This window comes from Macrobrachium nipponense, chromosome 5, assembly GCF_015104395.2.
Source record: "Macrobrachium nipponense isolate FS-2020 chromosome 5, ASM1510439v2, whole genome shotgun sequence".
Taxonomy (NCBI): Eukaryota; Metazoa; Arthropoda; class Malacostraca; order Decapoda; family Palaemonidae; genus Macrobrachium; species Macrobrachium nipponense.
In genome coordinates this window covers 123,326,376-123,343,875 of record NC_061107.1, presented here as the reverse complement: position 1 = coordinate 123,343,875, position 17,500 = coordinate 123,326,376, and the positions used below count along the sequence as shown (strand labels likewise).

Below are 17,500 nucleotides of genomic sequence, written 5' to 3'. Positions count from 1 at the left end.
CAACAGTTACCGCTCTTAAGTCTGTCACTTTCCCTACCCTGCACTACAACTAACTTTTCCACTATAAAGTCCGCAACAAGGACAATGATCAAAGCAAAAATGTATATAACGCACAGTTTTACTTTTAAAAGACAAGAAAAGCACAATTGAGAGAGAGAGAGAGAGAGAGAGAGAGAGAGAGAGAGAGAGAGAGAGAGAGAGAGAGAGAGAGAGAGATAGCCTTTCCTTACATGTAATCGACATTATTTATTTACTAACCAGACTTGGAAAATTGTAGCTTTTATATTTTTTTGTAATGACAAGAGGCTGGAGGGAAACCAGGAGCTTTATTGTGCAGTTATAGACCTAGAGAAAGCATTCGATAGAATCCCAAGAGAATTGATCTTTTGGTGTCTGAGGAAGAAGAAAGCCCCAGAAAAGTTGGTTAGACTGGTCGAGATTATATATAAAAGAACGAGCACAAAAGTAATAACAGCAGCTGGGGAGCAGAAAACTTTGAAGTTAGTGTTGGATTACACTAGGGATCAACATTAAGCCCATTTTTGTTTGTCCTGGTCATGGATGTGCTGAGTGAATAAATCAGGAATGAAGTGTTGTGGGAGTTATATGACGATGATCTGGTGATTACTGCTGACGATGAGGAGGACTTACAGAGAAGGGTTTGAGAGTGGCCGGAGTCTTCAGAGAACGGTGGCTTAAAGGTGAATGAGAATAAAACAGAGGTTTTGGTGAGCAGTAGAAAAGATAGAGACAGAATAGTAATAAAAAAAATGAGGCTCGATTATAAAACAGGTGGAAAATTTTAAATACTTAGGATCTACTTTAAGCCAAGAGGGAGAATATGAGGTTGTAGTTGATTGTAGGATAAAAGCTGCATGGGGGAAGTGGAGAGATGGAGCTGGAATAGTAGGTGACAAGGAAAGGCCAATTAAGCTAAAAGTCAAGATCTATAGCACAATGATAAGACCAGTGTTAATGCATGGATAGGAAATATAGGTTCTAAAAAGAAAAGAGGAAGTAAAGCTTGAGAGAACAGAGATGAGAATGCTGAGGTGGATTATGGTAATATTGTTGCCTGAGAGATTGGAAAATGACGAAATAAGAAGAGCAGGCTTAGTAATGATTTCAAGGTGATAAGAGTCACGATTGAGATGGTATGGGCATGTGTTGAGGATGGATGGGGATGAGGAGTCAAGAGGGCTTAGGAAGAACCTGTTAAAGGGAGAAGATCGAGAAGGAGACAGAGAATTAGATGGCGAGATAAAGTGAAGGAAGATATGGAGAGAAGAGGATGATGCTTTTGATAGAAGGCAGTGGGGAAGGCTCATCAGGAAACCAACCCATTAATGTAGGGATAACGGTGGAAAAGAAGTTAAGTCTTCAAAATTGATGAGCTGAAGACAAAATATTCATTAAATTACAAAACTGCATACAGTATGCAGTACACAATAACGATGTTAGTTATAAGATAATGGGCGTTATTGTTAATGCTTATAATTAACCATAATCTAGAACATCCCTTCAGAGGTAAGCAAAACCATATATTGTACATTTTTAGATACTAGCTATTTGAGAAAACCAAGAGCTTGCAAACTTATGTGTTTCGTTCCTGAATCAGTCTGTGAATGATTTTAATATCCTGGGATCCGTCCTCAGCAATCACAAGGTACATTTTCACTGCCTCATGTTAGCATAACTTGCGATGTAATATTCATTATTTTATCTAAAAAAAACTTGATTATCCATTAATATTCGTCTCTTTTCTTTATTTTATCATGAAAAGGTAAAGATGTCTGAATTCTTCGAAACTAAACCTGTGTTCATTCAATTTGACGTTTATATATTTTAATTTTGACCATCCTTGCCAAATTCAGCAGCAAAACATCAACTTAATCTTCCCCCACTCCTTATTGTGCTCCCTTGATTCCCTGCAGCATATTACCATGCAGCCTCTTTTTATATACTGTCCATGAATCTTCGCTTCTTACATAGGTGTTTGGGCATATGTTTTACAGCTTTACTAGATATCAACCTCCTTTGATCGAAAATTACACTGGGCGACTATTTTATATATGTCTACCAGTTTTGTGCCTTTATTTGGGAAATTTACTAAATAAGTTTTAGACCGTTTTTCTTTTACGTATGTGAAATATTCGGTTCAGTCTTATTCTCATAGAAATAAACTTCTTTCCCATATACGTTGCATTAAAAAAGATAAGAAAATTGTGTACCAAATTGACACTTGACGACTATTATACTGAAGATCTGTTATTCAAGAAGAATACAAAAACGAGCCTTGATTTTCATAAATTATCGAAGAAAATCAGGTATTTCCTGGAAAATATCAATACTGAAAATCTCAAAACGTTGATCATGGAGAGACAACATTCCAGAACAGCTAAAATAGGAAAACAAGATAATTTACTCTTAGCTTTGCAAGGAAGTCTCTTATTCACCTCATAATCCACACGAGCGTTACCTATTCAGCTCAGTTTTCTTAGAACTCCAAACCAAACAACCATTGTGCTACTTTCCAAGGCTTTCTTAATTTTCGAAGGTTTGAACGAAGGAAGAAAGAGGGCAAGAAGTCTCTAAACAGCTCCAACATAATACTCCAACACAATACAATACTTTTGAGATAGTTTTACACTCTTATCAAAAGCTTTCACGTCGGACAATGAATCCTAGGTCAAATCCTCATACAAAACCGACGAACTAACAGATTTTCTTGTTTCTAATTTATGAAGAGAATACAACCATCTTTTTCCCACGAGAGAGAGAGAGAGGGAGTGAGAGAGAGAGAGAGAGAGGCGAAAGACAGCTAGCTGTGCGCTTACTGGAGTAAAGAATGATACTCAGACAGAATACAAAAGAGAAAGAAAGAAATGAAAAAACCTGCCTATGTGCCGTTACCCTAAGTTGAAAGGTAATAAGAGAAAAAATTAAACGTTGGGTAACTGTATATGATTGAAAAGTAAGAGAAAGAGAGAGAGAGAGGAGAGAGAGAGAGAGAGAGAGAGAGAGAGAGAGAGAGAGAGAGTGAGAAGAGAGAGAGAGAGAGGGCGGGTGGGGGGGAAGGGGTGGGGAAGGCTAAAACCTGCTAGAGGAAAGTCCCTACCCCCCCAGAGAAGGGCAATCATAATTTACTAGTCCAAATGGAGTCACAGATAAACAAATTCAGTAGCAAGGATGATACTCGATCGATCGATCTGACAGTTAAAACATACAAGCGACTCTAAGAGAGGCAGAGGAGAACTCCTAAACAACCATTAATGAAACCCATGACATAGTGAAAGAGAAAGAGGGTAAATGAGGCGTGAAGAGGTGATGTAAGGGAAGGGCACATTAAAACAAATTAATCACGGACTACGGCTATTCTTGTGTTTTGGATTTTATCTCGCATCTCTTGAAAAGACTACATTTACACCGTGTAGAATCCACCGTAATTTATCTTTGTGATCAGGGAAATCAGAGTATTGATTATATATTATATATATATATATATATATATATATATATATATATATATATATATATATATATATATATATATATATATATTTTGGCTACAAATGTCCTTTAATATCTAATTAGATATTGTGAGGACTAGAATCAGGCAAGGAGAAAGCTCGAACTGACTTTATTGAACAGAGACAGCTGTATATGAGGCAGCATTGTGGACAGAAAGGTACTGTCCATCATGCACACACATACAAAAAAGGACGAGCCCCTGCTGCGATTATGTTTCATTGCAGCTGAAGATATGCATATACTTTTTTGCAGAGTACATTTTTTGCATGGTATATATATCGGCAGCTAGGCCGGGAAATGTTCTACATTTCAGTATATGGTATAAAAAGTTTGTGCAGAGGAAGGAATGGACATTTGGTGAAATGCCGTCCTTGCAAATACTCCCCTAAAACCCCAAGACAATGATTAAGTAATAATCGTTGGCTGATGGTCAGCGGAATCTTGTCGGGGGGGCTGGAGGAGTCCTTGGGTTGAAGATCCATCTGTTGGGGGATGTCTTCCAGGTCCTCGTCATCCAGTGAGTCGGGAAGCAGGATGTTGTCCCTGTAGGTGGGCCTAGGGGGTTGGGTTCAACTGCTTTTCCTTGGGCGGCCCTGGTGACATGTGGGGGCGCTGTCAGATTCCGGCGGGGCTGTGTTCCGAGGAGGTGTCGTGCGGGGGCCTTCTCTGGGGCCATCTTCTTCGGGAACGACAGTGGGCTTCAGTCTGTCTATCAAGACCCAGTCCTCAAGTCCGCCGATTGAGGCGAGGAACGCCTTCTTTTGGTCAGAACTGCTTCCTCCTTTCGGTGTAGGTCCCTCTGCAGGGAACGAATATCTGGGTGGCTGCCTAGAGTCTTACCAGTGGGATGTATGGGTCGTCGCTGTTGGTGGGAAGAATTCACCTAGCACTGTCAGGGTCTTGCTGTAAACCTTCTCTGCCAGTGACGGGTCGCTGTTGGCTCTTGGGATAGTGCGGAGGCCGAGGAGGACCCACGGTTAGATGCGCCTTCCAGTTGGATCCTGAGCAGCATGCCATCAGGGAGGCCTTGAGGGTGCGGAGGGCTCTTTTCACCATGCCGTTGGCTGTGGGGTTGTAGGCCGTGGTTGTATGGTGCTTGGTCCCCATCAGGCATGCCAATGAGGTCCAGAGTTCTGATATGAAGGCAGTTTCCCAGTCTGTAGTGATGTTGTCTGGCACTCCAAAGTTGCTGATCCAGCTGGATAGGAGGCTTTGGCACAGGCATCTTTGGTGGCCTCTGATATCCGGTGGCTTCTGACCACCTGGTGGACTGCTCGGTCACCATCAGGAGGTATGTAGCACCGAGAGATGGGGGGGGTGGGAAGGGCCCGACGTGTCAGCGTGGATATGCCCAAATATCCTCCTGGTTTGAGGGAAGGTGCCTATTCCTGACTCGGTGTGCCTTATTGTCTTACTGCTCTAGCATGCGATGCAGTTCCTGGCCAACTCCTGGGAGCCCCTCTTGATGCCGAGCCAAATGAACCTTTCTGTCATGAGTCTGGTTGTCGTTTGGGGGGAAAGGTGAAGAGAACTGTGGTTCACGTCGAAGACCTACTTCCTTCGAGATGCGGGCATTAGGGGGTCGTGGGCGGCCAGTGCTGGTGTCGCAGTGGAACATTGTCTTGGAAGGGCTGAAGGAATGTCCTCCCATCGGAGGGTGGTGATGGCGGTCTGTTAGACTGGTACTTCGAGTCGGAGGCTTGCGCACTCGCTAGGTCCTCGGTAGTCCACGCCGAGGTGCAGTGAGTTTATCTCGATCCTCCGAGAGGCCCCCCGGCTAAACAAGGTTCCCTCCGCCGGGTTTGTACTCGATGGAGCTCCCAAATTTGGAGACGGCCGCAAGGTGATGTTGCTGTCTTGCGGACCAATTGTCACTCGCCTTAACGAAGGCGTGGACCAGTGGCTGAGGTCCGTCCTTATGGTGAATGGGATGCCTTCCAGGAGGTACTTGATGGGATGCCTTCCAGGAGCTCGTAGTCAAAGGTGCTGTAGCGGGTCTCAGCAGGTTTCAGCTTCCTGCTGAAGAAGGCTAGCGGCGTGAGGACCCTGTTGACCAGCTGTTCCAGGACCGCACCGCATGCGGTATTGCTGGCATTGGTGGTGAGTGTTAAGAGCGCGACGGGATCCTGGTGAGCCAGGGTTGTGGTTCTGCTGAGGGACAACTTGGTGCATTCGGAGGCTCTCTGTTGGACTTCTCCCCCACGTCAGCTTCTTTGGCTTGCCCTTCAGGACCTTGGTGAAAGGACACATGTTTTGTGGGCGATGTCTTGGATGAATCTTCTGTAGTAATTCACCATCCCGATGAACTCTTGGAGGGGCCTTGACTATCGTCAGCGTCAGAACTTCTCCATGGCAGCCACCTTCGATGCCATGGGGCGTACCCCTGCTAGAGCGATCTTGTTGGTGGCTAAGGAAATCCCCCTTCCTCTCCGCGCCTAAGGTGCACTTGTCAAAACGAACAACGAGCTGTTTCTCTTGCAGGTGCTTGAGGATGGCTCAGATATGGTTTAATGTTTTCCTGCGATCTGGAGAATATGAGGATGTCGTCCACATAGCAGACACTGAAAGGTAAGTCGCTGAGAATGCTCTCTATAAGGTGCTGAAAGGTGGCTCCAACGCTTCTACAGGGCCGAAGGTGGAGAAGGCAAACACAAAAGACCCGAAGGGCATGATAATTGCCATCTTCAGGATGCCATCGGGATGGATAGGAACCTAGAAGTAGGACTTTGGGAGGTCGATTTTAGAGAAGATCTTTGCTCCGTGGAGAGGCCCAGTGAGGTCCTGCATGTTCGGCAGGGGGTAACTGTCGGCCGTGGTGACAAGGTTCAGGCAATGGTAGTCGCCACAGGGCCTCCACATACCATCTGCATTCTTCACCATGTGGAGGGGGGACGCACTCAGGCTCGCGGCCTTCCTCGAACATATTCTTGGCTTCCTGAAGGAGCTTTGGCGGGAGACAGCAGAACTTGGCGAAGCTCGTGTCAGAAGACGTCTGAGAACTCTTTTTAGGAGGGAGGGATACCTGTGGGGAAAATGGAGCAGATGGTGGGCGCCCTTGGTCCTGTGGGTGGACAAGAGAAGCAGGTCTCGGTGTCAGGAGGCTTTTTGGGCTTGGCTACATCCACTAAGAGCCTGTGGTGGGCTAGGAAGTCTGCCCCCCAGGAGAGGGATTTGTATGTCGGCGATGACAAAAGGCCAGGTGTAGTTCCAGTCCAGGAATGCAATGGTCTGGGGCTGGTACCATAGAGCAAATGGGGGTTCAATTGGCAGCTACGAGGGCAGTCAGGGCATCGGGTGGTGTGGCTGTGGTCCTCTGCCGATGGCAGGAACACCGATTGCATGGCACCAGTGTCGACCAACATCCTGTGGCCGGAGATGGTGTCCTTGACGTAAAATCCTCTGGGGCGATACTTTGTTACTGCTACTGCCAGGGAAGGTGGCCTTGGGGACTGACTTCATCGTTTTTTGGAGGCATGAAGGGTCAGGGGTGCTCGCACTTCCTTGCCTTACTGTCAAACTTCTGGTGGAAGCAGCACCAACTGTTGTCCTGTAGGGGTTGCGAGATTCTCCTTCTCTGGAAGGCTGTGCTGATTCCTTTCTCCTCGGGTTCCTCCTGCTGCATGGGGTGTTAGTTGATGGCGGGATAAAGAGTTTTGGGCGGCTTGGGTGGCAGTAAAAAGGCCGAAAGCCCACTGCACCAGGCTCTCCATGTCCAGGTCTTCCACATCGGGAATCTGGTCGCGGACCTGGGACATGAGTTGGCGGAGGAAGCGCTGTCTAAGGAGGCTTACCTCCTTCCTGTGTCCATGAGGGTCCACCTCCGGCAGTAGTACCAGGTCCAGGAGCTATGCCAGGCTAGCTTCGGTTCTGCGGTGGTCCATGGGTTGGGCACCAGGTCGAAGAATTGGGCGGCTCTCTGGGACCGGGAGGGAGAAGGCCTGGATGAGTTGGGTCTTAAGGTCCACCTTGGTTCCTTCCCTAGTGGTCCCGTGGAGCCGGAACTGGATCTCCACGCGGTTTTAGCCAAGTTGCGACATTCTGTCTGGAGAAGGGCGGCAGTTTGGTGGAATGGGGGTCTGCCGGCATGGTGATGACTTGCAAGGACGTCGATTGGGGCGCAGGTCAGGGCGTTAGGGGACCACCTGAGGAGATCATGGATCGTGCCGCGGGTTGGGGCGTTGAAGAATCGGAAGGAACAGCGAAGGACAGCTCCCAGTTTTCAGCTGAGTTCTTCATGTCTGCCAGCTCATTCTTACGGTCGACAGGCGTCGTAAATGGCGGACCAAACTGTGAGATGAACGCTAAAACACTCTTGTAGAGGACGTGCTGTTTTGAGTCCACTAATGGTGTTGTAATCGACCGCGGATAGGAGCACCAGAGAACCTAGAATGAGTGCCGTTTGGGTCCGTTAAAGGTTTTCTGGGTAGGTGGCCTGCTGTGCTCTCATCCTAATCCGGGAGGTCACCAGTTGTGAGGACTGTAATCAGACAAGAAGAAATCTCAAATTGACTTTATTGAACAAAGACGGCTGTATATGAGGCAGCAGTGCGAACGGAAACGTAGTGTCCGTCACGTACGCACATAAAAAAAGGGACGAATCCCCGGCTGCAATTGTGTTTCATCGCAGCTGAAAATATACATATATCTTGCATGATACATATATCGGCGGATAGGCCGTGAAATGCTCTACATTCCAGTATATGGTATAAAAAATTGTGCAGAGGAAGGACGGACATTTGGCGAAATGCCGTCCTCACAATAATAAAGGACATTTGTAACTCGAATAATTTATATATAAATCACGGTGATGTGATAATTAATCATATATATATATATATATATATATATATATATATATATATATATATATATATATATATATACTATATATATATATATATATATATATATATATATATATATATATATATATATAATATATATATATATATATATACTATATATATATATATATATATATATATATATATATATATCTATATATATATATATATATATATATGAATAATTATGATGTGATAATTTTATTCATATATCCTATATATTAGATATATATATATATATATAATATATATATATATATATATATATATGAATAATTATCACATCACCGTGATTTATATAAATTATTCGAGTTACAAATGTCCTTTATTATTGTGAGGACGGCATTTCGCCAAATGTCCGTCCTTCCTCTGCACAATTTTTATACCATATACTGGAATGTAGAGCATTTCACGGCCTATCCGCCGATATATATGTATCATGCAAGATATATGTATATTTTTAGCTGCGATGAAACCACAATTGCCGCGGGGGATTCGTCCCTTTTTTTATGTGTGTGCGTGACGGACACTACGTTTTCCGTCTGCACTGCTGCCTCATATACAGCCGTCTCTGTTCAATAAAGTCAGTTATGTGGGAATCAGTGTGTATTGACATGCATATTTGGATATTTCCAAAATATGCATAATACTACTGACAATCACACAAACAGGTATACTATCACGAATACATAGGAACTGCGCGTTCTAAATGATAAGAATAATTTTATTCGAAATAAATCATGTACTCACAGCGAGAGTAGACTGGACAGGCCACTAAGTGAGGCATCCGGCAGGTACGTCAGGTGGTTTCCGGAAAGATTTCTATAATATAAAGAATAGTTTGAAAACATTATTTTCAATCCTGACAGCTGTAGGAAGATATAAATTACTTTAGATGGTGAATAGGGTAAACCTAAACATACAGAATTGTCTCACTACTCAGCACAATGAGGCATTCTTCGTTTACAATGAAAAATGTCATATAATTCACCATTGGCTTTTTTAGATGAGTTATCAAATGTAGAATTTTCCATTACATAATAATATAATAATAATAATAATAATAATAATAATAATAATAATAAATAATTATAATAATAATAATAATAATAGTAAAACATACAATTACCTAGAGGAGACAAACACCATTCCCTACCAACAGAAAGACTGCAGAAGGAAGTGTAGGGGCACAAACGACCAGCTCCTGATAGACAAAATGGTAATGAAGAACAGTAGAAGGAAAAACCAACCTAAGCATGGCATGGATAGACTATAAGAAAGGCTTCGACATGATACCACACACATGGCTAATAGAATGCCTGTAAATATATGGGGCAGAGGAAAACACCATCAGCTTCCTCAAAAATACAATGCGCAACTGGAATACAATACTTACAAGCTCTGCAATAAGACTAGCAGAGGTTAATATCAGGAGAGGGATCTTCCAGGGCGACTCACTGCCCCCACTACTCTTCGTATTAGCCATGATTCCCATGACAAAAGTACTACAGAAGATGGATGCCGGGTACCAACTCAAGAAAAGAGGCAACAGAATCAACCATCTGATGTTCATGAACGACATCAAGCTGTATGGTATGAGCATCAAGGAAATAGATACCCTAATGCAGACTGCAAGGATTGTATCTGGGGACATCAGGATGGAGTTTGGAATAGAAAAATGCGCCTTAGTCAAACATACAAAAAGGCAAAGTACCGAGAACTGAAGGGATACAGTACCAGATGGGAGCAACATCAAACACATAGATGAGACAGGATACAAATACCTGGGAATAATGGAAGGAGGGGATACAAAACACCAAGAGATGAAGGACACGATCAAGAAAGAATATATGCAGAGACTCAAGGCGATACTCAAGTCAAAACTCAACGCCGGAAATATGATAAAAGCCATAAATACATGGGCAGTGCCAGTAATCAGATACTGCGCAGGAATAGTGGAATGGACGAAGGCAGAACTCCGCAGCATAGATCAGAAAAAACCAGGAAACATATGGACAATACCCAAAGCACTACACCCAAGAGCAAATACGGACAGTCTATACATAACACGAAAGGAAGGAGGGAGAGGACTACTAAGCATAGAGGACTACGTCAACATCGAGAACAGAGCCACTGGGGTCAATATCTGAAAACCAGTGGAAGACGAGTGGCTAAAGAGTGCATGGAAGAAGGACTAATAAAAGTAGATGAAGATCCAGAAATATACAAAGACAGGAGAATGACAGACAGAACAGAGACTGGCACAACAAACCAATGCACGGACAATACATGAGACAGACTAAAGAACTGGCCGGCGATGACACATGGCAATAGCTGCAGAGGGGAGGGCGCTAAAGAAGGAAACTGAAGGAATGATAACAGCGGCACAAGATCAGGTCCTAAGAACCAGATATGTTCAAAGAACAATAGACGGGAAATAACACCTCTCCCATATGTAGGAAGTGCAATACAAAAAATGAAACCATAACCACATAGCCAGCGAATGCCCGGCACTTGCACAGAACCAGTACAAAAAGAGGCATGATTCAGTGGTAAATGCAGTCCACTGGAGCCTGGTCAAGAAACTCAACTACCTTACAGTAATAAGTGGTACGAGTATCAACCTGAGGGAGTGATAGAAAACATTCAGGCAAAGATCCTCTGGGACTATCGTATCAGAACAGATAGGGTGATACGTGCAAATAGACCAGACGTGACATTGATTGACAAAGTCAAGAAGAAAGTATCACTCATTGATGTGTGCGCAATACCATGGGACACCAGAGTTGAAGAGAAAGAGAGGAAAAAATGGATAAGTATCAAGATCTGAAAATAGAAATAACAAGGATATGGAATATGCCAGTGGAAATCGTACCCATAATCATAGGAGCATAGGCACGATCTCAAGATCCCCTGAAAAGGAATCTAGAAAAAACTAGAGGCTGAAGTAGCTCCAGGACTCATGCAGAAGAGTGTGATCCTAGAAACGGCACACATAGTAAGAAAAGTGATGGACTCCTAAGGAGGCAGGATGCAACCCGGAACCCCACACAATAAATACCATCCAGTCGAATGGAGACTGTGATAGAGCAAAAAATAATAATAATAATAATAATAATGATAATAATAGAGAAAATAAATTTTTTTAATGCAGTCCATAATTTATTGCCATTAGCATATGATTGTAAAGAAAATAGAAACATAGAGTGGTCCATATACATTGTAATAAAATAATGTATGATTAAATATTTCCTAGCACCCTCTTACATTAAATTTTGTACCTGAACGTATACACACACTCATTATATATATATATATATATATATATATATATATATATATATATATGTATATATATATATATATATATATATATATATATATATATATATATATATATATATATATATATATATATATATATAATATGCGTACACACAAACAAAACTTTAGGGTACAAATTTCGGTTAATATCCAATTCGCCCTACCTAGGAAATAATACCGATTGGAAACTATAATTGTATTGCAATATATATATATATATATATATATATATATATATATATATATATATATATATATATATATATATATATATATATATATATATATATATATAATATATGTGTGTGTGTGTGTGTGTTTGGTGTGTGTGCGAGTGTGTATGTGTGTGTGTGTCTGGCCTCTTAATTTACAAAGTTTTGACTCCAAATTCAAAATAAAATAATGAAACCAGTGCCCTGTGTTGCATGAAATAGCCTTATTTATCCTTTATCGTTGACCAATTGGTTTGGCTGAATCAAGTTCGGCTTTCTTCCTTTGTTCATTTCAGATTCAAGTCAGTTTAGAGACAAGTGTAATCAACAGTCTTGTGAAATAAATAGATAAATTTATATGTCATTGAGGCTAACACACACAATCACCCACGCGCGTGCGCGCGCGCATTCACTCATATATTCAAAATAGATTGGAATGAAATCTACCAGCTAAGGAAGAAATCTTAAAGCTTTTACTTACAAACTGACGAGCGTTCGAAGACCCATAAAGGCTTTCCTCGATATATTACTCATCCTTTGACGGCTCAGGTCACTGGAAAGTAAAAATATAGAAAAGGTTTTCACGATAAACTAGAAAAACAGTAACTTTAGTAGGTTTTATGATCCAAAATGTATCTATTTCGAGGTAAAACCCTTCACAGTTTTTTTCTCTATAATTTTTGTCTTCAGAAGTAAAGCCTTCAACACGTCTTCATCAAAACATTATTTTTTACTCCTACCATTTAAGGCATATTCCAGTGAGCTTTGCTTAGAAAATCGTAACAATCAATTCATTATTTTGTTTCCTTGATCGTTAACAGAGGAAAAAAATATTGTTGCCTGAAACATTAAAATTCATCGAATTAACTTTCAAATAAACTTCCAATAAAAATCATATAAGGTAAAGTCTTCTTTGTAATATGGTCTAAGAATATTACGTTAAACCTCAAACAAACTTATAATCATTAACTTATTATCTTACAGCGTAGATAAAGACGAAAGTCCATACAGCGCCCAACCATCCAATGTGTAGATGGTATTTCCAATCAGGTGCCTGTAGAAAAAATTAAATATATTAAAACTCATTCGCTAGCTGGTTGGACGTTTGTGTATTTGTGGTTGGTCGCATTATTTTGTAAAAAATGTAGCATAGACTTTAATTTCCTTTCACCTTAGGGCTGACGTTGCCAACCTCTAAAATACCTCGTCAGATTTTAACAAGAACTTCAGGATAAGCGTGTTTTGTTCAGTAGCTATTTTCTGTTAGCCACTCAAGTTTCTAATCAAAGTTCCTTTTCTAATTTCACACAGTAGAAATCCAATAACAAGCCTTTTCACTTCTCAGGTATCGAAGAGTTAAGGACGGAACTTCTCCGTAAAGAGAGTCTCAAGTCTTCATCAGGTCCATATTTTATGCAGATTTTGTAAGTAAATTATTTTCAGTTCTAAAGACTTAGTAATTTTATACTAAAACCATCCGTTGTTCTAGAGTATTCTTGTGAAAGAGAAACTGGTAATTAAAAATGTGATGGCGGTTGAGATGAAATGTTGACATTAAAAGTGGACTTGTATAAAAAATACTTTCTTGAAATAAAGCATATGAGGTTTATTTTAAGTGGAGGATTTATGGTGTAGAAGGTAATTTGTTGGTAACTAATAAAGAATATATGGAGTGAGTGATTTGTGTGTAGAAATGTCTGATTTGGTACGAAAGTAGGACCAGAATAGGCGAGTTATGTTTCTTGAGTTGTTTCATATTCTAATAGAGTTACTGCCACGAGTAATCGAATAAAGCAAAGGTTAGGTGTGAAGTTGTAGGAGTAGAAAAAAAGCCATGAATGAGATTTCTTAATGGGTTATGTTTTCGAATGACATAAAATTAACTGGGCATATTGAATAAAGATCACAGAGACTAGCAGAAGAGCTTGAAAGTGTAAGCGAAAGGTGAGGTAAAAATAAAAAGATGCACGAAGTAAAGTTATGGGGGTGATAGGTTATCAGAATATGAAACCATTCATGGCCTGTATAAGTTTTAGGCACAAACACAGAAGGTGGTGGTAGAATTTCTGTATTAATTCCCACAATAGCCAATAAATGAAATACGATCAATGAAAAGGATTTAAATTCTCATTACGGTAGTCCTGAGTTGAGGCCCATTTCATGAATTGATAGATTTCATTCGTCCTACGGCCTTCTTGTTCTTGATCTCTCTCTCTCTCTCTCTCTCTCTCTCTCTCTCTCTTCTCTCTCTCTCTCTCTCTCTCTTCTCTCTCTCTCTCTCTCATAGAAAATAGATATAATGAATATAAGTGAAACCTGGTATTCCCAAGAGACTGGGAATGATGATCAAATAAAAGGGTTCCAAACTTATAGATCAGATAGAAAAAATAGGAATCAAGGGGGAACCGCAATATATGGGAAGACAAAAAACAAGGAAAAATATATGAGAAATATAGTAACTCAGAATGTGAACTAATAGCGGTAGAATTTGAATCTGAAAAATTGATGACATAGTAATATATAGACCTCCTAATACTAAAGAGTTTGACTTAATAATTGAAAAATTGGATGATATATGTAGAAATCACAAGGACTGGACTATTCTCCTATCTGGTGACTTCAACTTTCCTTTCGTAGAATGGAAAGAACGAATAGGAGATTGTGGTTGTACTTATACATATAAAAAAGAGAGTAATAGTAGTGCAGAAGATAAGAGGCAATTTGAAAAGCTATTAGATATGCTACTAGAATACAACATTCAACAAATAAATCACCTGCCAACAAGAAGGAAAATACTTTAGACCTAGTATTTGTGAACGAGATGAATTATGTTAAAGAAATAATAGTTTATAATGCGAGTATTTCAGACCATAATGTCATAGAATTAACAGTTCATTCCAAAAGCAAGTGAAAATAGAGATAAGCAAGAAATGAAAAAGTGGGAAGGATATGGAAAATACAACTTCTACAGTAAAAATATAAAATGGTCAGAAATTAATGAAGAATTAAACAAAGATTGGGATAACATTTTCGTAAGTGATGACATAAGGGTAAATACGGAGATATTATATAAAAATATTGGAGATAATAGTGGAAAAATATATACCGAAGAAGAAAAGTAAACATCATTCATGCATACCAAGAGACAGAAGGATCTTGTTCCAGAAAATCAGAAAGTGGAAAAAAGGTCTTGCAAAAGAAAAAAATGCATGGAAAGTTATAGAACTAAAAAGTAAGATAGAAAATGCAGAACAAAAGATTATACAATCAAAAGAAAATGAAAAACGGGACTTGGAAGAAAAACCCTATTAAATATCAAGAAAAACCCCAAAACCCCTATTATACTCATATGCGAAGAAAATGAATAAAAGAAGAATAGAAATAGGCCCTCTGAGAATTGAAGGGAGATTAACGAATGAAAAAAAGGAAATTTGCAACATACTGGCAGAACGATATAAGAGAGAATCACCCCTAGAATAGATAATGAAGATAATGATATAGAAGTAAGGGATGAAAATAGTGAATATTTAGCTGACATAGATATTATGAAGCTGATATTGTGCAGGCTATTAATGAAATTAAAAATGGAGCTGCTGCAGGGCCTGATTGGAATTCCTGCTATTTTGTTAAAGAAAGTAGTTTCATTCTATCGCAAAGCCACTTGCAATATTATTAAGACAAAGTGTAGATACAGGCAAGATATATGATGAGCACAAATTAGCATATATTACCCCTACTTTCAAAAGTGGATCAAGACTAGAGGCAAGTAATTATAGGCCTGTGAGTCTAACATCACATATTATGAAAGTGTATGAAAGGGTAATGAAGAAAAATATTATGAAACATTTAATAAAAATAATTTGTTTAATAAAGGACAACATGGTTTCGTACCCGGAAAAAAGTACACAAACCCAACTGTTAGTCCACCGTGAAACATATTCAAAAATATGAAAAGCGGAAATGAAACAGATGTGGTTTATTTAGACTTTGCAAAAGCTTTTGATAAAGTAGACCATAATATATTGGCGAAGAAAATTAGAAAACACAATATCGTGGATAAAGTAGGAAGATGGTTAAAAGAATTTTTTACCAACAAGAAAACAGATAGTTATTGCAAACGACGAGAAATCGGATGAAGCAAGGTAATATCCGGTGTGCCGCAAGGTACGGTGTTAGCTGCAATACTGTTTGTTATTATGATTGAAGACATAGACAATAATGTTAGGATTCGGTAGTGAGTAGTTTCGCAGATGACACAAGAATAAGTAGAGAAATTACTTGTGATGAAGATAGGAACGCTCACAAAGAGACCTTAACAAAGTATATTGATTGGGCCAGAGGTAAATAGGATGGTATTTAACTCTGATAAATTTGAATCAATAAATTATGGAGACAGAGAAAGAAAGCTATATGCATATAAGGGACCTAATAATGAGACCATCACAAATAAGGGAAGCAGTTAAAGACCTTGGTGTGATGATGAATAGGAACATGTTTATGCAATGAATCAAATAGCAACTCTGTTGGCAAAATGTAAAGCAAAAATGGGAATGTTGTTACCGGGCACTTCAAAACAAGAAAAGCTGAAAACACATTGATTATGCTTTATAAAACATATGTTCGTAGTCCACTTGAATATTGCAATATGATATGGTACCCACACTATCAAAAGGATATTGCACAAATAGAGAGTGTACAAAGGTCCTTTACAGCTAGAATAGAAGAAGTTAAGGACCTAGACTACTGGGAAAGACTACAATTCTTAAAATTATATAGTCTAGAAATGGAGAGAGAACGCTACATGATAATTCAGGCATGGAAACAGATAGAAGGAATAGCAGAAAATATCATGGAACTAAAAATATCAGAAAGAGCAAGCAGAGGTAGATTAATAGTGCCCAAAACTATACCAGGAAAAATAAGGAAAGCACACAGGACATTAATCCACTACGCACCAGCATCGAATAATGCAGCGTCTATTCAATGCGTTGCCAGCTCATCTGAGGAATATATCAGGAGTGAGCGTAGATGTGTTTAAGAATAAGCTCGACAAAACAATATCTAAACTGCATCCCAGACCATCCAAGATTGGAAGATGCAAAATATACCGGAAGATGTACTAGCAACTCTCTGGTAGACATTAGAGGTGCCTCACACTGAGGGACCTGGGGCAACCCGAACAAGATGTAAGGTCTGTAAGGTTAGGTCTACCTTTTCAGTCACCAGCAACCACTTTCCGCTTCCCTTTAGTCTTAGTCTTGAGTGAAGAGGAAGGTTTGGCCCAAATTATATATGTTTGATCTCTAGGACATTGTTCCACTGTGAAATGGCTTTGCCCTTAAAACCTACAAAAGATGTGCGTCAAAGCAAGTTCAGACTGGGAAGCATGGCGGTAACGGTCATGGTCTAATTTGATTTCTTTAATGGAAATGATGTCGGGATATTTCATATAAACTGAAATACGTAGAAACTGCTGACACAAACTGTTTGTGTAATATATTTGGAATAAGATTTATTACCGAAGATGAAGTGCTAAATCAGAGCGTTTTGAAATAGTTATGTCATGCAAGGAGAATGGGACTATAAACT

The 17,500-nt window shown here is 40.0% G+C and overlaps 1 protein-coding gene across 1 annotated transcript in view; it reads right to left on the bottom strand.

The window, feature by feature from the left end:
• The window catches only part of LOC135215929 (G-protein coupled receptor GRL101-like), a 312,597-nt gene that overhangs the window by 52,499 nt on the left and 242,598 nt on the right, over positions 1–17,500 (bottom strand). The window contains exons 17-19 of the mRNA XM_064250884.1: positions 12,894–12,965; positions 12,393–12,464; positions 9,126–9,197 (exon numbers count right to left, since the gene is read on the bottom strand). Coding sequence (XP_064106954.1) covers positions 9,126–9,197; positions 12,393–12,464; positions 12,894–12,965 — 216 coding nt within the window. The remainder of the gene's footprint in view (positions 1–9,125; positions 9,198–12,392; positions 12,465–12,893; positions 12,966–17,500) is intronic.